Below are 23,983 nucleotides of genomic sequence, written 5' to 3' on the forward strand. Positions count from 1 at the left end.
ACTGGGCAGTCTGGGTATTTTTAGATGACTGTTTCACATTCTGCAGGTCCCACAGATTGAGCGTCGACTGCAGGCTCACACACACGCATAAAGTGAGAGAACGGGAAAGGTTAACCTGCATGCCAACTCTCAGAAATATACAAACACTCAAGAAAAAAACAGCTTCCTGTGTCTGGAACGAACACCTATGTATATATCAGTGTAGCCAGAGGCAAACACAACACCCCTCTCACAGAAGGAGTCTTTCTTTGGCTTGGTCTCATTAGCTCTGTTCCAAAACCTATGAGCTACCTTGCTGTCTACTATCTACAGTACATAGGCAGCTGTCTTTTAGGGAAGCATCCAACTAAAATGAAATCTCATAAGTAGGCACCGATGGAAGTTGGTGACTTTTTCTGTCCCCTCCCCCAACTTCCCCCATCCCTTGAGAAAAATGGATTTTATCATGGTAAAATGTGTTAAATAAAGCCAGTTGCACTTGAGTCTTATTGGTAGATGAAGGTATAACATAATTATACTAAATATTCCATTCCGTAAACAATGGCTGTTCTATTTCTGCTGAGTGGGCTGAGGGCTTGCTCTTAAGTGACTGAATTGGAACGCTCTACATAGGCAGCAAGTCAGCACACAAATAGTGCTCCTCATGTAAAGCACAATGGAGACTCGACTCACAATTTATTCCCTTTGTTTGTTAATAGTTAAATGCTGCTGTACAGTATAGCTGTAGCTAACAGCATGATACTCTTATAAACATAAATGTGGAGTGAAAGTCTTTTTTTTGTCATAGTTCTGAAATTAAATTTTTTAACATACTCTGTCTACCATCTTGAATAATTTTTTTCCATTAAACTCACAGTGCATTTTGGAATTTGAATTTTCATCATGAATGTATGTAATGCTGCCTTACATTCTGGCCAAATAGAAAATTAATAGATATAAGATATAAATATGTGTGTATATACACACACATTAAATGTATATATGTATATACACACACACACAAAAAACACATACACACAAAGCAGATTAAATAAAATTGAGAAATTGCATCAGCCACACCATTTTCTGCACCTTTCTTATGAAAAATCTCTGTTATAATTCAGCCCAAACAACGACCAGTTCATGAGATGCTGGTTGTTGTTGTACTTAAAGGACAAAAATGTGAGTGGCTTATGGTCAGTGAAAACAGCAACAGGTATATTAGTGGAACCAATGTAAACTTCAAAATATTCTAACGCCAGAAGGACATATAATTTTTTTTTTTTATATATATATATATATAATTTTATTTGACAGTACAGAGACAAAGTGATAGTAACTGGATGAGGAAAGGAACTGAACCTGAAAGCCATTATTTAACTAATTTGGATATCAAAACCAGTTGAGTACCACTGTCTTAGGTTGTGCCATTTAAAGGGGTCATATGATGCGATTTCAAGTTTTCCTTTCTCTTTGGAGTGTTACAAGCTGATTGTGCATAGATAAGATCCCTGAAGTTGCAAAGACTAAAGTCTCAAAACCAAAGAGATATTCTTTATCAAAGTTAAGACTCTGCTCCTCCCCCCTAAAATGGCTCGTTCTAACACGCCCCCACATATCTACCTCACTATGTGGAAATATTTGCATAATGCAGCCCAAATGTGCACGCAAAGTAAGAAGGCGTGGTTTCAGTAACCGCAGTTAGTGTTGAAGCAGCCATGTCAGGGAGCTTTTGGAACAGACTTTACATCGTGAACGCTATGATGTTGTCTAGGTAGGCAGCTCATTAGGTTTTTGAACAAGACTATTGTTTGACAGGTGGGACTATTGGGAAGTAGAGTAATTAACACTGATTAGATGTGCTAACGATGCTTTCACACATTGTGTGTGTGTGTGTGTTTGTGTAGCATGTAAGGATTATCGTTTGTTCTTTTGTGCGAAAGTGAAAAGGGTAAGAAACAGCTGTGCCAGGGAAAAGAACGAAACTAGCAGGAAGTGAATTTGTGCACCATATCTAAAAATCTTTTTCTCATTTTTATTTCATTTTTCTTTGTGTGTTTGTAGTTTATACTGTAGCATTAAGTAATGAACACATCTAATTTGCCCCAAAAAAACTATTTACTCACCCTCATTGGTTTCCAAACCTGTGTGATTTACTTCTTACAACACAAATATGTTTTTGCTTGTCTGCTGCCTCTGACCTTCCACGAAAGAACAAAAGTCATACAGGTTTGGAACCACATGAGGGTGAGTAAATGATGACAGAATGCTTATTTTTGAGTAAACTATCTCTTTAAATTCAAGCAGATGATGTTAGACTTGCACAGACACCCAAAGCAACATCCCGACAGTGGAGCTGAGCAGACAGATGATGGGTGTTTTTTTTTTATGAAGACACTAAGCCAAGCACAACACTAACTGAACAACCCACTAGCACCTTGATTTATGTCTTCCTGCCTGATACAGTGTTTCAGAGGCAGCCACACAAACACAAAGCAACCGGATTACATACGTTTCTGTGTGGAATGTCACCCGTGTGATTATAACCCTGTGGCTCATGGTTCTTCACTCGAACAGGCAGGAACCGCTCATGTGCCTCTCAAGGGTCTCTAGCAAGGCTTTGGCTACTGGAGTTACCCGCTGATTAGCCCTTGAGCAGAGACTGAACTCGAATTGCTGTGGGGTTTCTATTGGCTCCTGAACTAATAACCCATTTGCTGGATTCTAGGGTGTGTGTGTATATATATAAATGTCTATACACACAGGAGCATGCACGCTTTCTCAAAGTCTAATTGTCATCAAAATATATCCCAAACGCCCAGCGTGCACCGAGGCCGCTGTATGATGTGAACGTATGCGCTCAGGGGGCGGCAGTCATTTGCCACGAGCAAACAAACATATTGCGCATTGCTGCAGCTGCTCGTATATAATGGCCCATGCGAGCAACGAGGTTTACTTTCAGTAGTCACTGAATTTATGGGCCATTTATGGTTTAGTAGCTTGATTCATTGCGAAATCCTAGTGCTAATGCTCCTGGCAAGTAACGCTCCGGCCCCTGAGGATCCCCTTAGGGTGTGGGTGGATGACAGCACACCAGACGAGGATTCACTGTCGACTCCCACTCACACACATCGACACAGGAAAGCAGTACGTTACATTAATCATCACTAATGTAATTCGAAGGGATTCCGCCAGTCTTCTGTTTGCGTTTGTTTCTTCAGTTTTGTTCTGCCAGAATTTAGGCTTGCTTGTCAAATGCAAATTCTTGCAGAAGTGTTTTATTCTAAAATCTTGTCACTTTTTGTCAACTATAGAGAGGAAACTATGGAAGACTATGTATACCTCCAGAATGAATAAAATAATAGTGATTGTGAGAGAAAGTTTAAAATATAAAATGAAGTCACATCGTGTAAGATATATACATATATAGTCACAAAAAAGCTATAGGCTATCAAGGTCTAGTTGTGAAAATTTTTAATTTTTAGATATGAAGTAAAAATGTAGAGAACAAATCACAACTACAATTAAATTAAATTTAAAAGAAATAAAGTTGCAATAGTGAAGTAAAAATATTATGTATATACACTCCTGTTCAAAAGCTTGAGATCAGTAAAAAAAAAAATTTTTTACAAATTAATATTTTAATTCAACAAGCAAGCGTTAAATTGGTCAAAGGTGATTTTTCAAAACACAATTTCAAATAAATTCTGTTCTTTTTAACGTTCTATTCATCAAAGAATTCTGAAAAAATGTATCACTTTTTCCACAAAAATATTAAGCAGCACAACCATTTAGAAATGTTTCTTGCACATCAAATCAGCATATTAGAATGATTTCTGAAGGATCATGTGACACTGAAGACTGGAGTAATTATGCTGAAAATTCAGCTTTGCCATAACAGTAATTAATGACATTTTTAAATTGTAATAGTATTTCACAATGTTTCTGTTTTTACAATATTTTTGATTAAATAAATGCAGCCTTGGTGAGCAGAAGAGACTTCTTTCAAAAACATCAGAAAAATCTTACTGACTTCAAACTTGTGAATGAGAGTGTATAAATAATTGTATATACAGTCACATTGTGAAAGTTGAAACTATGGGAATGTCTTAATTTTGAGAAATAAAATTGCAACAATGAGATATACAGTTACAGAAATAAACTTAATTTCTAAATCCTACATCTAAATTTTATCTTTTAAATCTAAAGCACACATACTAACTGCATTTGTCTCTCCATGGTTTTTTCTATCACACACTTAACTTTTGGCATGAAACCTAGTTATGCCACGGCTTAGTTAGCTTGCAGAGAGAGCAAATGAATCCTCAGGGATATGTAAAACAAAGTATCCCTGGATGGTGTCCCAATACGTCCAAAGAAATCTGCGATAATAGGACAGGATTCGCATTTAACTGCAACACTGCAATCAAGCTAGGATACTCTCATTTGATTTCACAGGGTCTTCAGAAACCTCGCATCTCAAGCAACCTAGTTGCAAGGTAGCCAAAAACACCCCGTAATTTCAAAGTTGTGGGTGTCTAGTTTTCAAAACCTGGCTAATTTACAGCGCCATGACCAGTTTAGCTCGAAACTAAGAGGAACAGTTGCACCCTCTGACATTTCTTACCTCTGAAGAGCCATTAAAACAAATAGCCTCTACCCATCTCTGCTCGCTTGAAGGACACTGACCTTCTGATGGGGGCCTTATTTGATGTGAACCTGATAGCACCATCTTTCCAGCAGACAGATCCCACCTCTATTCCCAGAATGCCTTTGGGAGACAGGTTGATGTAATGGGAGTTATATAAGTTAGATGTACATTCTCTCCAGAGCTGAGAGAGAGGGAGGTGACAAGAGGGAGTTGGAGATGGTTGTAAATTTTTAATTTATTTGGTGCAGCAGCAGCCGCTGTGTCCTGCCCTCATGCACTCATGCTCCGGCTCCGTCTGACTCGCACCAGAGCATCATCAGACCCGTGTGTGCGCATACGCATGTGCCTGTGTTATTGTGTTCAAAGTGTAAATAATTACTCAAGCTTTCTGGTTGGCTGCTCTGGCTCAGGGGTGTTTGAACAGTTATTTTAAAATGTTGGTTATTTTTATGATACAATTAAATATTAATGGAGGATAGAGGCCTTACAATGACGCACCCATTCGTGGAAGAGGTTTGTGTTTGTGGGTTTGTGTGTGTGTGTGTGTGTGTGTGTGTGAGTGCGTGAACAAAGACATTTACCGCGGATAAGCACATTAGATATGTTAATTACTTTGCATTAGTTTAAATCATGTTAATCTGTAGTTTTAAACACTCTCTTAAAGGTCAAGTGTGAAATTTCTGTGCCGCTGGTATCATTAAGCTGAATTTTTAAACAGGTTTTTGGCTTTTTCCCACTTATTGACTTAAAGAGGTGAAGATATAAAGATTTTTGAAGGTATAGAATCTGCTTCTCCCACGTGACCACCAAGACTTAATATTTCATGAGGATGTGTCGATCAATAGGCCATGGCTGTAAATGAGTGTGAAATTCAATGATTTATTTATAGGTGAATCTCACTAAAAAAACAAAACCAGGTCACATAATTAGAAGAAGAAAAAAAGAGATTATATTGTCCATTGTGACTTTATTATCAAGTTTAGTTATTTTTATTTCTTTATTGCAAAACGCTAAAACTGGCACCGTTTTGGAGAGAGATGGGCTCTCATTTTAACCCATATCATGGTGTGTGATGCTGAACTATGAGTTTCTAATGGTGTTTGTATTTGCACTGTTCTAAACATTAAAGGGGTCATATGATGTTGCTAAAAAGAACATTTTGTGTATTTGGTGTAATGAAATGTGTTTATGCGGTTTAAGGTTCAAAAAACACATTATTTTCCATATACTGTACATTATTGTTTCTCCTCTATGCCCTGCCTTTCTGAAACACGTTGCGTTGTGATTGGCCGAATACCTCAAGCGTGTGATGGAAATGTTACGTCCCTCACCATACTGTGATGCCCTGTCCAGCTGGAGCGATGATTCAAAAACATTAAAACCCATTATAAACGAGGCATTCGTTGCATCCAGTGGGGACATAATTACGGATTATAATGACTTATACTGTCTTTTTACGTGTTGCGTTGCATCACGCCGCGTAAACATAAAACCATGTCTGCATTTGTGATCGGATAAATGACAAACAACAAGTCCTACTCTACACTGCCCAAAAAACTTTAAATATATAAAATATAAAAACGCTTTAAATATAAAAAACATACTTACAGTCTGTGAGTCAGAAAAGCCGGCATTGTAGTCTACACTCCCAGGATCAAAAAACAGTCCTCCATAAAATGTGCTGCACACATCTGAATATTTATGATTGTACTGAGAATAACTTTCATCTTTTCTTCAACTGAATACTGTTTCCGTGCTTTTTTAATGTATTAAAACTGCTGGATGAAAGATATTCTTCATTCTTTATGACAAACAAGATAATGTGAATTACAGAATGTACAACGTTTTTAAAAATCTATAAATTGCGGTGTACAGCGTTTATTATGAGGGGGTAGAATCCACAGTTCAGTACTCACTACTCAATACTCATGAGTACTTTTAAATAGGCTACTCTTTTACTCTTACTCAAGTAGTTTTTTGGACAAGTACTTTTACTCGAGTATATTTTTCCAGTACTCTTTCCACCACAGGATATATGTCAGTCTATCTTGACTATTTAATTATGCATTTTAATTTTCCCTGCATCTAATGCTCACATAGTCTTTAAATCTGTAAATCTATCATTTTTGAAACTACTAACAATTTAATGTAATTTCAGCAAATTTCACAATGAATATCCAATTTTCACACTTTATAATAATATAAAAAGTAGCATTTAAAATTTTAATTTTTTTTTGTGTTTTATTTTTACATTTATTTCAGCAAAATAGTATAGAACTTTAATATCAGTCATATCTGCCGTAGCATGAAAACAATATTTTAATATTAGTGCATTCCTAGCAATCACATTGTTCAGGGGCCAGGGGTTAGCATCATCATAACACCTTGTCTTTAACATATGAAATCAGGCAGTCTCTCTGTCTCTATCCCCACCTGCCTCATTCTAAAAGAGAAGATGAGAGTGAGAGCTAACACTCTGTGTGTTAAGACTTCCTGAAGAGAGTGGCGGCTCCCCATCGCATTGTTCACTTCAAAGACAGCGCTGCTCACTCTATGCTCTTTGAACAGACACAAGTGGGTCTACTGTAATTTGTCTGCCAAATAAAGCTCTTGGAGAGCGACGCGCGTATGTGCGCTACTGTAATAGCTCAGCTGGGGATGAGACGTCTCAAGCATAAATAATTTAGAAACTTTTAGAAACTATTAATGTTTGATACAATTGATTAGCATGTAATTGTTCTCATAATGACATCTCTAGTCTACAAGAATTGGTATTATATTGATTTATGTGTAAATGAGATGTTTGTTATTTATATATATGTGCTTATACAAGATTTCTTTTTCCATTCTTCATAGAAATCCACCATTCAGCATAAGATGCTTTACATTCTTTTTCAAAATAAATACAAGATACAAAATCAGCTGGATATAAAGTGAAATGCGTCCTATTGAAAAGCTGTCTCACAGATCTTTTCAGTCTCACTAAGAGGAAAAAAGTGAAGAGGTTGAGGGTGGGAGATGTGTATTTCCATGGTCTATGAAAAGCTCTGCATCCATTTCTTTAGAATGAAACGTGTCGAGATTAGAAACCCGAGTTATCGTCCACACAAACAAATATGAAAAGGTCACATACATACACTTTCAGTCTGTTCAGTGGGTGGTATTATCGGGAAACTATACTTATTCACTTGTGTAAGTGGCCAATGTGAGCACTAGTATGAGCCTCTATTTCAGTTCTCTAAAGCCCCGTCTTCTGAATAATGTGTGAATGCAGTCTAGATGGAGTGGCCACAGACATTCTTTAAGGGTGTGTTCACACTTGTCATGTTTGGTTTGATTAAAATTAACCCTGGTGTGATTGCTCTGTTAGTGCGGTTTGTTTGAGTAAGTGTGAATGCTGCCATCCGAACCCTGTTGCGCACCAAACAAGTGGACCGAGACCGCTAAAAAGATGGGTCTCGGTCTGCTTCCAAACTAACTCTGGTGTGGTTCGAATGAAATATGAACGCAACATGGACCAAATACTTATAAACGAACCAAAAACAGGAAGTAATGACAAGATGCGACGCTATGCGACATGATTTAACGACGCGGAACGAGCGGTGTATCCAAAACAAAATGAGCAGAGCAACGAGGAGGTAAAGTGCCTTTTATGAGCTCTTTGTGAGTTCGCAGGTGGTGAAAATAAAATCATAAGTACACGCAGCAATGAGCGCGCTTAGTCCAGCAGACGGCATTACATGTGTTCGACTTAAAGTGGCGCTGTGCAGACCGATCGGTGTATGACATCAAAGTACCCATTCACCGATCGGTCTGCTCAGCGCCGCTTTAGGTCGAACACACCTTTTGTTTGGGGTGTTCGGTGAGTTCCGTCGGGAAATATACGTCATTCAACCCGACCAATCAGGTTGTGAACGTATCACTATGCCTTTAGGTTCACTGTAAAACATGCCAGTGTGAACGCTCAGCGGACCAGGACCAAATGTGTAGTTTTCTTTTTTGGTCCGGACCAAACGAACCAAGAGAACTGAACTACAAGTGTGAATTAAATCTACATGTAAATCTAAATGTGAACGTCAAAGACTGACTTCCAAGCTCAACACAAAGTTTTATGATTTGCAGTGTTGTGGAAACATACTACATTTTAACAATATGATAGTATTAGTATTATTAATGTAATCCATTATTAAATTAATTATTAATCCAAAACATGAGTGTGACATCATATCCTGTTATCCTGTTACCCATATCTGGGATCTGAAGCAGGCTAATATTGCATTCTCAGTCTAGTGTGACCTCATGAATACAATCCACAGATATCACATCTGTCATGTTGGCCCTTTTGTGTCATCTATGACATCAGCTGTTTTATTATCCCACAGCCTTTTCCTTGACTTTCTGGGATATAAAGTGTGCATTTTATAATCTCGATGGAAGCAGCAGGTGAGCTTTTGTTTCAGGGATATTGTTTATTTAGATATACTACTCATTTAGCATGCTGATTTATACACACTATAAGGTGGAGAAGAAGGAATATTTAAATGCACCTGGCTCAGAAAAGTGAACTTAGTTCTAATTAAAAGATCTAGCATTGTTTGTTTGCAGAAGCCATTTGGTTTCACGTCTAATGCAATGACATTCATACATTTTTAAGTGTTTAACTGTACTATGTAACTATAAAAGCGCACTGTCTGTAGCAGCCCCTATGTGTAACAGCTAAATCTCTCTTACACAACACACCGTTTAAAGCCTTTAACTGCACACTAATGAGATGAGGTGCTCCGAAGAGCAGATGACTGACCCAGGGGACGTGAGAAGCCCTTAATCTTCAGGGATCTTTCTCCACTGATGGGAAGTCTACAGGAATAACCCTGAACGCTGGGCTCACGATAATCTTCCTTCATCACTATCTGCTAAACAATACCACAGCACAATACAGGGAAAAGCTCAAATACAGTAAAACCTCTCAGTGTGTCCTATAAGTTCTCCTAAATCTGAATTGCTGACAGACCCAGACACAAGTACAAGTAATAGTGTACAAAGACAATTTTTCATTGACCTCAACAACAAAAGAACACTTGTCATGTTTGGTTTGATTAAAATTAACCCTGGTGTGATTGCTCTGTTAGTGCGGTTTGTTTGAGTAAGTGTGAATGCTGCCATCCGAACCCTGTTGCGCACCAAACAAGTGGACCGAGACCGCTAAAAAGATGGGTCTCGGTCTGCTTCCAAACTAACTCTGGTGTGGTTCGAATGAAATATGAACGCAACATGGACCAAATACTTATAAACGAACCAAAAACAGGAAGTAATGACAAGATGCGACGCTATGCGACATGATTTAACGACGCGGAACGAGCGGTGTATCCAAAACAAAATGAGCAGAGCAACGAGGAGGTAAAGTGCCTTTTATGAGCTCTTTGTGAGTTCGCAGGTGGTGAAAATAAAATCATAAGTACACGCAGCAATGAGCGCGCTTAGTCCAGCAGACGGCATTACATGTGTTCGACTTAAAGTGGCGCTGTGCAGACCGATCGGTGTATGACATCAAAGTACCCATTCACCGATCGGTCTGCTCAGCGCCGCTTTAGGTCGAACACACCTTTTGTTTGGGGTGTTCGGTGAGTTCCGTCGGGAAATATACGTCATTCAACCCGACCAATCAGGTTGTGAACGTATCACTATGCCTTTAGGTTCACTGTAAAACATGCCAGTGTGAACGCTCAGCGGACCAGGACCAAATGTGTAGTTTTCTTTTTTGGTCCGGACCAAACGAACCAAGAGAACTGAACTACAAGTGTGAACACACCCTAACCTGCTAAAGTGGAGCATTGTTAATGCAGTTTTGAAGGATTCAATGTAGAATAAAATAATGTCCTTGTATTCCAATCTGACAATGTCCAGACAATGACAGTGCCATTCGCAATGACAGTGACTTTATCATGAGCTCGCTATATTGCTGGTTGACCAATATTTTTACTAATAGTCTTTATTTGTGTACTATTATTGCTATTATTATTATTTTTGCCAAGTTGTTTTGTGATCTAAATGGGAATAAATTTATTTTCATATTTATTTTTGGCTCTTTTTTTTTTTTTACTATTAAGCTTGAAATGCAGTGGAATTCTCACTTGAAAATGAAAGGCTATAAAAATGAGTAATTATGCAAACAATATATAAAATTATTAAATGTTTTAAATAAACGTTACCTTCTTTCTATTGTTTCCTGTTGAATGCCCAGCTGTTTTATGGCATTATTAGGCACTGTTCTTTAGAGACCCACCAGTGTCATATATTGGTAGACCTGATATTAAAGAACTGATTTAGTAGAAAACTGTAAATATTGATACAAATACTGGTCGAGCCAATTATCAGTGTCTAATTGCTCGGAATTACTTTTAATATCCCAATTTTGTCTACACTCAACTACTTTTTCTGATAGAAGATGGACCTTGTACATTGGTCTCCCATTGGTAGTCACAAGTTTTTTTTCTACGGTTGGAAGTAACTGCATACTAGCATCTCTACTTAAACACTGTTCAGATATGCTCAGCCACACTAAATTGACAATGCTGTTATCATTCAAATCACCAGCCCTCATTGAAAATGAATGACTGAGGGCCACTTTGTTGTGGCAAATCGCTGTAGGTGTGAACGCCGACGCTTCGAAACACATTTAGGTGCAGTTAAAAGTGAATTTGAACAGAGTGTTTGGCTTTATAACCAAAGCATTTTAGCAGAAAGAGGTTCTCAAGTTTCAACCATTATCACTGAAGATGTGTCTTTTTTTGGATTCTTTAGATTATGTACAGTAGATACTTGAGAATCTCCCTCTCTCTCTCTCTATCTCACGGTCTCTCTCACACTGTCTGTCTATCCACCCATGTGAATCATTCGCGGATTGCCCCCGGGAGTGAATTTTCTGTGTTATAGCTTTAACCTTTTACAGGGAATCCATCACAGTAATAGCCAGCCAAGACTGCGTCAGATACCATTTTTGCAATGTTTAAAGCTCAGAAGCAAACTGTGCACAGAGCTGCAGTTGTGTGATAAAAACATATAATGATGTGTGGAGCCTGGCGTGGACTAAACTAAATAGTTCAGGATGGATATCTGAGCGTTATCAACTTTTATAGAGCTGTTAAAAGGCTGTTAGATGTGGTGAATGCATTTTTAGAAGGTTGGCAAGGTGCTAATCATTCAGCTGTATGAAATATGTATGTACTGTAATTGTTAGTTGTATAGCATGTAATAGTATGTGGTACTTGTTAGTCAGGCAAGTGTACTGAGGTGTAATTTACCTGACATAGACAGCAGAGTAAAAAATAGCAACAATAAGGAACCAGATTTGTACTGTGGCACAGCTGTTAGTGCAAAGATACGTTGAACCATTGATGCTAATGCAGATTACAAAGCTTCCAGTTCAGCCAGCAGTAATTTTCTGTCATTCTACGTTTGCCATTTTAGTGTATGTATGTCATCTTTTAAATAAAAAAAAAAGAGAGAAAAAAAAAGATCAGGAATTTTTATTTTATTTTATCAAAAGGAACATGTTGGAAAAACATGAAAAGTAAAATAACTTTTTAAAAAGGATAAAACATGGATGAAAAGATAAAAATAAAAAAATAGTGGGACCACTTCAATATATCTGTTACGTGTCTCAAAGAATAAAATGTGTAAATTGAAGATTTTCTTTAGCGGTTAGTGTGAAGACTTTGCCCCTGAAGCATTTTATGCTGACTGCTGTTTATTGTATCCTGAAACGATTATTAGCTGGATATGTTGCTTCTATCTATCACTTTTATTCCTATCACTTTCTCTATCTCTCCCTCCCTCCCGCTTTGCCTTCTAATGAACAAGGTTTTCCTTCCCACTGAAAAGAGAATGATGATGAGACAGCAAAATGGGAAAGTGAGAAAAGAGAAGAAGAGGGAAAACCATTACTCCATTTTCACACTTCAATACATGTGCACGTCCCTGGGGAGCGCTCCATCTCTCTCTCGCTCTCTCGCTCTCTCGCTCTCTCTCTCTGAGAGCTGTGGGTGTCATGAGGCAGACACATAGTTGCGTAACACTTCACCTATAGAGCATGTACACTGAAGAGCATAAACGCATGCTGATGTGAGACACAATGATACTGTAACATTGTACTTGTTCAGGAAGACACATGCACATTACTGTAGGTTACTTTTAATGCAGCGACTGCACAATCACGCACACATTTCAAGAGATAGTTCACCCAGAAATGATGTCATCTGCTCACCCTTCATGTCGTTCCAGATCTTTTTGGAAGACTTCCTTTTTCTTACATGCAACAAAAGAAGAAGATGCAACAATTTTGAAGACTTGTGCTGGTTGCTCTTTTTCATGTAATTACAGGGAACTGATGCATTCAAGTTCCAGAATGGATGCAAAAGTAACATCAAAGTGGACTTGGGCACTATATTTCAAGTCTTCTGAAGTCGTATGAGAGCTTTGTGTGAGGAACAGGCAAATTTAAATCAGTGTTCTCTTGAGATCTTGACATCTTTCTTGGCTATCCTGTAAGTGTTCATGTGAGTTTTTTAAAAAGGAGAGGTGACTCTAATTTATTCTTTTCAATGAATCGGCTTCAATGAATCCATTTCTTGTCACAGCTTTGTAAATATATATATATAAAATTGTCCTATAACTTGACAGATATCACTGATATAGGTGTCCTGAGAAATCACACGTATTTCTGTAACAGCTCTAGACTTGGAGAAATGGCAAGTCAAGTGAATGACCCAACATTTTTAGCCGATCAGAAACACTCTGCCTTTTATGTGTTTCAGTTTGATGACATGACATTAGAGGGCAGAGATTTGGAGAGAGGCCTAATTCAGTGGAAGTTAGCAAATCTAGGTGTTATTACCAGTCAAAAGGGTGGACACATCTGTTCATTCAGTTTTTTAATCATTATTATTGGCAATTTTTCACATTTTAAAATCATAATAAAGGCATCACAGCTGTGAAGTAACAAATGAAGGATTGGAATTATGTAGTAATCAAAATGTTCAACAAATCAACCCTTTCTTAAATTTAAGTGTCTTTGTCTGGACGTTCACTCAACCAACCCTGTGAGATGCATCCTGGGACATTATTTTACTATCTTTATGAAGCGATTTTTCTCATGGGAGCTATTGGCTGGTGCTTACAATGTGACATTTTAGTTTTTACTCTTCTTTTTGGGGACATTTGGTCCCTGCAGTGTAAATAAAACCTGACCAACACACACACTCACACCCCTCAAAATCATCATCTTCAGGAGTGTCAAGTACATCAGCGTCCCAATTATGCGCCTCTCTGTACCCATCTCATCCTTTGTATTCCTGCTGAACTTTTATTTCATCTTTCCTCACTCTTTCATCTTCTCCCTTTATCTTTCCCTTTTCCTCTCCTTGCCTGCTCCCTCTCCCTAAATATAGCACCTTTGAAGCATCCCTCCCCAAAAAATCTTTCATTCAGTCTGCATTTGTGTGAGCAAGAGAGAGAGAGAGAGAGAAAGCCCTAATCAAGGATGTGATTGCCATCTGTTGTGTATTGATAAAAGGCTAAGAAAGACACTGATTAAAAAACGGGGGGAAAACTGTAGCAAAAAAAGCAGATACGGTGAGTAAAAAAGGAGGAGTGGAGCTGTAAAGAGGACACGTGAATAATGCGCATTTTTGAAAGCAAAAAAAGAAAACGGCTTGCATGTGTAGTAGTACAAAGTGTGTAAAAAAGAGAAAGGAAGTGTGAAGAAAGACAGAAACCGAGGAGAAAGGGGTTAGCGGAAGAGGAATGGAGAAGGAGTGGGTGACATTTCTGATCCTCCTTTTGTAATTGAATAATAATCTCCTGCGGGACCTGACCTAGAAGCGCGCAAGTATGTGTATTAGCACTTTTTTTTTCTGTGTGAGCTTGTGCCAGACAAAGAGAGTCAAATGAGAAGGGCCGCCGCAAAGTGAAACACTGCCCCCTGTTGTTTGATCAGTGCCTCACATGCATTAAGCATGAAAAAGGATCTGGTTTAATGTGCTGTGGCAAAGCATTGAAATATAACTGCTTTTCCGTTCAAGCAGGACTTATACATTTTAAAAAGGTCAATGAGATAAATCTTCCATTTTCTTCCTTTTTTTCTGTCTGTCCATAAGGAAATCTAAAGCATATGACACTGATGCCATTCGATTAGCAAAACCACTGTAATCTTATAATAATGTTTTGTTTGTTTCTCTTTTTCCCATTCCTTCCTCTGTCTTTCTTTCAGCTTGCGGAGAGAGGGCTACACCGTACAGGTCAGTGTTAACGACTACCTGGACATCTACTGTCCACACTACAACCAGAGCCAGCGGGGGGCACTAGAGCGTGGTGTGGCCGAGCAGTACATCTGTGTGAGCTTGTGCCAGACAAAGAGAGTCAAATGAGAAGGGCCGCCGCAAAGTGAAACACTGCCCCCTGTTGTTTGATCAGTGCCTCACATGCATTCACCCTCCTGAAAAAGGATCTGGTTTAATGTGCTGTGGCAAAGCATTGAAATATAACTGCTTTTCCGTTCAAGCAGGACTTATACATTTTAAAAAGGTCAATGAGATAAATCTTCCATTTTCTTCCTTTTTTTCTGTCTGTCCATAAGGAAATCTAAAGCATATGACACTGATGCCATTCGATTAGCAAAACCACTGTAATCTTATAATAATGTTTTGTTTGTTTCTCTTTTTCCCATTCCTTCCTCTGTCTTTCTTTCAGCTTGCGGAGAGAGGGCTACACCGTACAGGTCAGTGTTAACGACTACCTGGACATCTACTGTCCACACTACAACCAGAGCCAGCGGGGGGCACTAGAGCGTGGTGTGGCCGAGCAGTACATTCTCTACATGGTCAGTTACCGAGGCTACCGCACCTGCGACCCACAGATGGGCTTCAAACGCTGGGAGTGCAACCGGCCGCACGCCCCCCACGCGCCAATTAAGTTCTCAGAGAAATTCCAGCGTTACAGCGCCTTCTCGCTAGGCTATGAATTCAACGTGGGTCATGAGTACTACTATATATGTGAGTATTTGTTGCTTTCTAATGTTATTTTTGTTACAGTTTTTTTTATTTTGTCTGTTTAGTTGTTAGGTTTCATCTACAAAGCATCAGACTCACAAACCTCAAAAATTGTAAGTACACTGATGTATTAAAGTTCTATTGATTAAGAAAAGGAATAATAATTTAAAACAATATTTAAAACATACATCAGTTACATAATAAAAGTTTTTATTTTACATGGAGTGGGTCGACTCATAGAGGCTGGAATGCAGTTATATTAGTGTCACTGAGATACTATTATAGGTTTTTTTTTATATTTAGAATTAGTTTTTATTTTTTGTACTTTCTGTTTTTATTTACATTTTTGTTAAACATTTAGTAATTTTGTTCATTATTGTTATGGTACATTGGCTGAATGTTGCTTTGACAAGTAGCTGAAGTAAAATAAGCTTGGAGTTTTTTTATATTTTATTTTATTTCTGTCAATGTTAATTTTTATTTTTTTATATATTTTTTTTGAGTAACAAAAATATTTTTATGGTTTTGGTTTTAGTTAATAATAATAGCCCTGCTGGTATGTTCACATGGCCACCCACATATGAAAATTACTAAGTTTAACTTCAAATACAAATTAAGCTCAATTAATAACATTATTACCTATGTGTCCATCCAAGACAAAAATTGAATTTGTGCAAAAAATAAATCAATAAAAGTAGTATCTTGTTCCTTTTGGGGAAATTGGCTCAAAATAGAAATATAAATTGGAGCCAGTGGGGAAACCACTTTCATTAAATATAATAAATCATGCTTTGAAGAATTTAATTTTTGCTAGCAATCTTTGGCAGATGCTTTAGGCCTTGAACAACAATATGCTAGAACATTCTGGAAGGTGACACTAGCCTAAGTGAATTAAACTGTTATACTTATCTCAGTGAATTAATCAGTCACATGACTGAATCAAAGTCACATTTTTGTTTTTGACACACATTCAGGAATTTATTCAGTAATTGTGTTGTAGTTGTAGTTTATGAGCATTGTTGTCTTTGTGTGGACGTTTGTGTGCAAATTGTGCAAATAGAATAGAATCTTAATATTTCACGTCACTCACAACTTTTAATGCAGCATTCCAACATTTGCATAAGAACACATGGATGGAAAGCTGGGGGCACGCTACCTCAGAAAATGCTCCTCAGTTTGTAAAAACAAGCTAACAATGGAAGTATCTGGGGCAAACGTTGCACAATTACAAATGGATTTCTGTCAACAAACTCAGGTGCAATTCTAAATTATTTCTGTGGTTATTGACAGCATGCCACAGATTCTGTCCATAGAGCTTAACTTGTATTTAACATACTAATCCTTTAAAGTGATCTTTAGCTGGCAAGTTCCAGGTTGCAGTAAGCTAACTTCATCTAAACGCCACTGACAGAAAAGGTTATTATACAGGGAAAGGCATACTGGTGAGCAGATGGAGGTTTAGTGCATTGTCAACAGAAGTGCCTTGACAGGATCCTCCCTTTCATGATGTGGCGATTGTATCGCTGAGCCAATCATGGCCCTTCCTGTCGCGGAGTTTTTAAAGTAGTTAAAATAAAAAGAGTGAGAACTTTCTGCATGAGCACCATTATGTGCAGGGTTACAGATAAGTCATACAGATGGAGTTAACACAAAAGAAAACAATTTGCAACCCCAGTGATCGTCTTTAAAGGGCTTTATTGTTATGAAGCGGTAGTTTGAAGCAAGGCAGCGAGTTGTTTCAAACACAGCCATGTTTCATTCTTTTGACCAAATCACAACTGAGAATAAAAGAAAGCTCCTAAGGACAGGCTCAAATGCATCTCTCCCAGCAGTCCATTTGCTCTCAAAACTGCCTTGTTGGTCAAATAGTGACAGCTTCGCCATCCAGAGGAGCTTGTTATTGGGATATGGACATTATGGGCGGCTGCCGATCATCAGTCTTTCTGGCATTTGGGTCAATCACTACCAATTAGAGCGCAGTCAGCGCACCCGTTTTGATTGAAAACTTTTTAATGCAGGCTATAAACCTAGTGTTAATAGAGCATTGCTAATGATGATTTTCTGATGCATGTCCCACCTAATACTAATAGTCGTCTTCATTAGTGCGGTCTGTAGGCAGGTTATTAGCGATAGTATGACAACTGTTTGGTATTGAAAAATGGCATCACACTCTTTCACACATTTCTATGATAACGTATGTCCCATATGTTTATCAACCTGAAAACAAGAAACGTTATCTTTGTCTGAGCTCAGGGGAGTTCGTTTGGGGCCAATTCATCAATCACAGGTGGGATCTGCAGCTTGTGGAAATGGATAATTTAATAAACGTACACCGTATCTGTTTTGATCAATGTTATTTATTTAGTGTTGGTTTTATCTCAACAGAAGGAGCTTTGCCTTTGATACGTTAAAGGGGCTATAGCATTTGCTTTACTCTTTTAAAATAAAGTGTTAATTGAAATACATAGACAATCTCTAAACCAGGTTACTACTCATGTAAATGACCACAGAATAACTAACTTTGCATATAAAATAAGAAAGACAGCTTGTTAAATTGTAATGACTTGAGTAAGAGCTGAAATGGTCATGAAAAATTAATTTTGGGCTGTACTGCTTTTTTGTTTGTTTAATCATGTGAAATGCAATCACAAATATTTAAGTCACACTCTACAAACAAATGTTTTGGTTAGAGTTAGGGTTAGAAAAAATAAATAAATAAATAAATGTGTGTGTGTGTGCGTGCGTGCGTGCGTGCGTGTGTGTGTGCATAGTGTTCATTAAGTAGTAAACGAGTTTCACATTCAGATCCTTAAAGTGATGTCAGTGCATGTTATTGTCCAGTAGGAGGCAGTAGGTTAATGTCTGTGCTGTCATGTGTTATTGCAGCTACACCAATCCATCACCATGGACACAGCTGTTTAAGACTGCGGGTGTTTGTCTGCTGTTCTACAGGTGAGCATCATCTCACACACACACAAAAAGCATGCAAACCACAAGAGGAGGTCATGATGATGGGTTTAATGTGTGTTTTTGTGTGAGCAAACTATTAATGCTTGAACACGTTCTGTGGCCTCTTTGATCAGAGCCATGTGTGGAGAGGTCCTCTCATCCCCTGCGCTCTCTTTCAGTTTCTCTTGTCACTCTTTGCTCTCTTTCTTTGATAGCATAACTCATGCAGCTCTTCAACACAAGTTTAATTGCATTAACCACTGATATATCTGTTATATATATATGTGTGTATATTTTTGTAAATGCTTTGTTAGCGAACTGTACATAACTATCTTTTGAAGTTTTGAGTTGTGTTTAAATAAGGGATAGCAAGAAAATGTGAATTCAATTTTAAAATGTAAACTCTATATTAAGCTAATAAATGTATGCATTTTTGCAGTAAACAAAAGCATGCTATGCCATAGCAGCATTTTTTTTTTGAGTATTATAAAAAGACTATGAATGAATAAATGCAAATAATATAAGCACAGGTAAGGCTACCTGCTATTTCGCATTTCCGCCAGTGCCGGTTGAGCAGCTGCAGGGTCGTCAGCCGGGAGTAATAAATAAATAATATAGCCGGAAATAAATAATATTTATTTATTATACTAAGAAAAATTCTGCTATGACATGCTTTTGTTGCAAAATGCTTAATCCTTAATATAGAGTTCACACCTCACTTGTTCGAGCTTCTGCATTTTACTGGGATTTTACTGTATTGTTGTTTTGTTATCTAATACACGGACATTCATACATTTTTTAATGAATTGCTCACCCAAAAATGAAAATTTGGTAACAATTTACTCACCCTCAGGCCTTCCATGATGTAAATTAGATGGTTTCTTCATCGAAACAGATTTGGAGAAATTTAGCTTTACGTCTCTTGCTCGCCAATAGATCCTCTGCAGTGAATGGGTGCCGTCAGAATGAGAGTCCATACAGCTGATAAAAAACATCTCAATAATCCACATGTAATCCACACGACTCCAGTCCATCAATTCATGTCGTATGAAGCGAAAAGCTGTTTGTTTGCAATAAACAAATCCATCATTAAGGTGTTTTAACATTAAACAGTCACTTCTTGCCATAATCCGTAATAATGCTTCCTCCAGTCAAAAAGTCCATCCCCTGTTGTCCTCTCACATCAAACCCCACCAGCATATTTGTTTAGAATTGATTTTGGTCTGTTTTTCCACATGTAAACAGTGCTTGGTCTGTACATATTTGTCTCCTGGAGAAAGCGATATTATGGATAAAAGTTTGAATTGAAAAATGTCTTAATGATGAATTTGTTTATTACAAATGCAGCTTTTCGCTTCACGAGTTTAATTGATGGACTGGACTGGAGTGGTGTGGATTACTTGTGGATTATTGTGATGTTTTTATCAGCTGTTTGGACTCTCATGCTGACGGCACCCATTCACTGCAGAGGATCCATTGGTGAGCAAGTGGTGATATGACACATTTCTCCATATCTGTTCCGATGAAGATAAATGGCCTGAGGTTGAGTAAGTGTTCAGGAAATTTACCTTTTTGGTTGAACTATGCCTGAAGTGTCCAAATAGTTTTTGGGGCCACTGTATGCACTCAGATCATGTGTTTTCTCTGCTACAGCCTCTAATGCAGATGACGACTCAAACCAGAGTCCACCTGACTACACTGTCAGACCCAAACTGCATGACATTGGTGAGTGAACACAATGCCTGCACACACATTGGCTTTATAAAAGTATGTAACACAAATGTTCATCTGCTCTCAGAAATATGGCTGTTTCCCATTTTAATCTGCCTCGTAAGCATTTGAAATTCCTCATAAAACCAGGATAACCATTTGGCCAGATAGGAACGTCCTTTGACCAGGGGATGGCCAGTAACAAACAAATGAATGCATGTATTCATTCTCTCTATTTTTGCTTTCTCATGCTCACTCAAATGTTATTTTTATTCTGAGAAATCGAGCTGTAATGCATCTGAAATGTATGTCCAGCGAATACCCAGAAACCCAAGTTCACATCAGGATCACAGGAAGGATCATCCACATGCCCTTGCTAAAACACATAACAAAACAAATAGCTGGCACTTTACACCGCCCTAGGCATCCAAAAGCACTCTAGCAGTGTGTGTGTGTGTGTGTGTGTGTGTGTGTGTGTGTTAATGCACAGGCCATTAAAATGGAAACTGATTCTTGTATCCATTTATGACACACATACACCACATGAACAAATGACCCTCTGTTTGTACTTCTAAAGCTGTCAGCATCCTGTTAGCTTTCCCAAACCGTATTTAATAAAAAAAAACATTGCTGACAGGTCAAGCACTCTGTTATAAATAAAAATCCAATTGCAGCTGTCTTGAAAAGAACGTTTTACTTTGTTTTCTGTCAACAGCTCCATAATACCATCATTTGTGCTGACGCTGCATTAAAACATTCGTTCTGTTTAGGTCTGTGCATAGTACACATTATATAGTGTGTTCCAGTGAGGAATTATCCTCGATGAAACTGATATGATATGAAACTTCCAAAGTTTAACATAGCCTTAGAGACCCAGGAGACCTGATGTTTCTTATTTCAGCTTGCCAAGTCACAAGAAAAGAAGTTCTGTGCTAGTTTAAGCCAAAAAGGTGAAACAGCTGAAAGCTAAAGCAATTTTTGGCTTTTTCCTCTTCATTTGACTAATAGGCTACTGCCGACATATCTTGAAATGATTGGCGAATGGTTGGGTGACCATTTAGCCTCTTTTTCCTGGACAAATCCTGGTCAGGATTTCTAAATTGCCCAAAATGTCCAGGTTTTATTTTCCTATCTATGTGCTCTCTACAGTCCTCCTACATTATATGTTCATGTGTTTGCATTGCCTTGACCGTTCTCTTTAGATCCCACCTTCTTGCATGCCCCTGTCATGTACAATGCCTACACGCTATTGGTCAAACTACTTTTCAGTCATTACCTTCAGTAAGTATGAAAACAATAGCAAAACAGGCCAAATTAGACTTTTTAGGCAATTTAGAAATCCTGGCCAGGACATGTCCGAGAAAAAGAGGACGGCCTAGCAAGTGAGATCAGCGTAGTCACAGGGTAGACTCAAATCTGCATGGCCTAAGATGAGACATGCAATGTGACATGCACTAACCACTGCCCCATTGCTCCAGTAGAGCTATTAGTCTAGTTTTTCACCATGTTGTCCATTGTTGTGAGTCCATGTAATTAACTTTTTACACTGGTAAATTATGCTTCTGCTATTGTATTTATAAAATAGCACAAAATTGGCAGCTGTGGTTGCTAGAATAATTCTGCAAAAAATACATAAAGTTAAATGCTGCTACAATTACAATAATTATTTTACAGTGCTTGGATTCACAGCTAAAACATTTTTGTTTACTTTTGCACTCTAAATAATTCTGGTACAGTGTTGGATCAGCACTTGTTGTCCATTGTCAAATCTGTGTCCTTAAGCAAAACTAGTTGAGAGCCACTAGGGTATAAGACTATATTTGTTTGACAGGAATGTTATTCCAGGCCCAACAAAAGATGTTGATCCAGGAACACGTCCTACTTTGTCACACAGGGAGCAGAAGCAGTCCAGTTGGATTTTTACCTGTGAGGATCAACAATAAAAAATTCCAGACTTTTGCATGATGTGTTGACACGGCTCTGCTGAAACGTCGATTGAGCTGTGTGTAGCTCTGTGTCTGCTATCACAGCAGTGTGTTTAACCTCTAACTGCCCGAGCGTCCTTTATCAACATACAGCGTGGCTGCTGCAGATAAGAAATGTCACATTTTCTTTGTTTAATTCTGTCTGATATCCTTCCCAGTTTTCTCTCTACAATTATATCTCCTGTTTTAATAGACAAGTTTTCTCTCTTGCTATCTCTCCTCCTCTCTGCTGCCTTTTTTTCCCCTTTTCACTGTCTCTCTCTCTTTCTAAGTGATTATTTTCATCATCAATAACCCTTGTAGAATGTTATAGAGCTTTGGGGCCAGTAATAATACAGAAAATGAATGGATGTGTTTTATCTTCCTTATATTTGGAGAAGGCTGTGGGGAAACCATTACAGTTGCTGTAGGTAATGACATTACTCAAAGAGGAATCATTATTTCCCTTGCTCCCTTTTGTCATTTGCTGATGTTTAGTAGGTGATAATTTAATGTCTATGTAAGCATCTAACTTTAAGGTCTAACTTTTTTCTTTGGGTTGCAGTTGCTTAATGGTAAATACATGTGTTCTTGACACTGAGCCATGGTGCTCATGTGAGGTATGCAGGTTCAGCTCCAGCCTAGAGTGATGTTCCCATCACATTCTCATTCCCCCTCTCTTTTTTCAATAATTTTCAACCCTTCATTTCCTGACATTTCAATTAGAGAATGGATGTGGTATTGGTTTCCACCTCAGAGTACACAAAGCAGTAATTGTGAGAAAGTTTAAAATAAGAAATAAAATCACATTTCATATACTACTATTCAAATGTTTGGAGTCAGTAAGAGTTGAGTGTCACATGATCCTTCAGAAATCATTCTAATATGCTGATTTGCTGCTCAAGAAACATTTCTTATTATTATCAATGCTTCATATTTTGGTGGAAACCATGATGCTTTCATTCAGGCTTTTAGATGCTCACTAACTTCTTTCTTTCTTTCTTTCTTTTTTTGATCTCTCTTTCTCTCTCTCAGATGAGTTTAACCCTGAGATCCCTAAACTGGAGAAGAGTGTCAGCGGCAGCAGTCCGTCTGGAGACCGACTGTTAATCACTGTGGCGACGCTTCTCCTTGCTGCTCTCCTCGTGTCCTAGCAACCGTCTCTCCCTCTCTCTGACATTTCTGAGCCAGCAGTCCCGAGCTCTCTGAAAAAAGATCGCCTTTCGTTCAACCTGTGCGGGAGATTATCCAATCAGAACAGATTAACCACTAGTCGAGCCCTAAACGGGGGAGCTAATTGTAGATCTACCGCACCCAAATAGTGGCCTTTGTCTCCACAATTTTGGACCTTACGATTAAGGATGACATGCATCGATTTCAGGATTTGCCTTTGTGACGGAACATCCACTCTTCTCAAACATACTCGCAGAGAAAAAAAAACGAATCTGGTTAGACATTGAGGTCTCTACCTCTAGCTACGTCTGTTCTCATGTTCAATGAACCCATCCAGACTGGGGCAGCTCTTGAGGTGGACATTCTGAGATTGGCATGAGCTCAAATGGATATGACAAGCGTCATAGTGCTCAGTGCTTTGACCGCTGGATCTCAGCTGAGGGACTCGAGGGGTAATGGAGACCTTTGATCCTGTCTTAACATTCTGTAACAACCCATACCTATGTGACTGC

The 23,983-nt window shown here is 38.3% G+C and overlaps 1 protein-coding gene across 1 annotated transcript; it reads left to right on the plus strand.

The window, feature by feature from the left end:
* Nucleotides 1-15,050: 15,050 nt before the first annotated feature.
* Nucleotides 15,051-23,716, plus strand: LOC107599562 (ephrin-A3-like). The gene is made up of 5 exons (XM_016291205.1): nt 15,051-15,070; nt 15,377-15,678; nt 18,562-18,627; nt 20,278-20,349; nt 23,334-23,716. The coding sequence occupies exons 1-5, from the start codon at nt 15,051-15,053 to the stop codon at nt 23,450-23,452; spliced, it is 579 nt and encodes a 192-aa protein (XP_016146691.1). The 3' UTR covers nt 23,453-23,716.
* Nucleotides 23,717-23,983: the final 267 nt, after the last annotated feature.

The sequence above is a fragment of the Sinocyclocheilus grahami genome, unplaced genomic scaffold (assembly GCF_001515645.1).
Source record: "Sinocyclocheilus grahami isolate Dianchi unplaced genomic scaffold, SAMN03320097.WGS_v1.1 scaffold268.1, whole genome shotgun sequence".
Taxonomy (NCBI): Eukaryota; Metazoa; Chordata; class Actinopteri; order Cypriniformes; family Cyprinidae; genus Sinocyclocheilus; species Sinocyclocheilus grahami.

Bases quoted from the DNA above. Each gene is read 5' to 3' on its own strand.
- LOC107599562 (XM_016291205.1), top strand. From the start codon at position 15,051: ATGAGAAGGGCCGCCGCAAA. The intron at 15,071-15,376 runs GTGAAACACTGC...TCTTTCTTTCAG, and splicing joins ATGAGAAGGGCCGCCGCAAA to CTTGCGGAGAGAGGGCTACA. The intron at 15,679-18,561 runs GTGAGTATTTGT...GTGTTATTGCAG, and splicing joins TCATGAGTACTACTATATAT to CTACACCAATCCATCACCAT.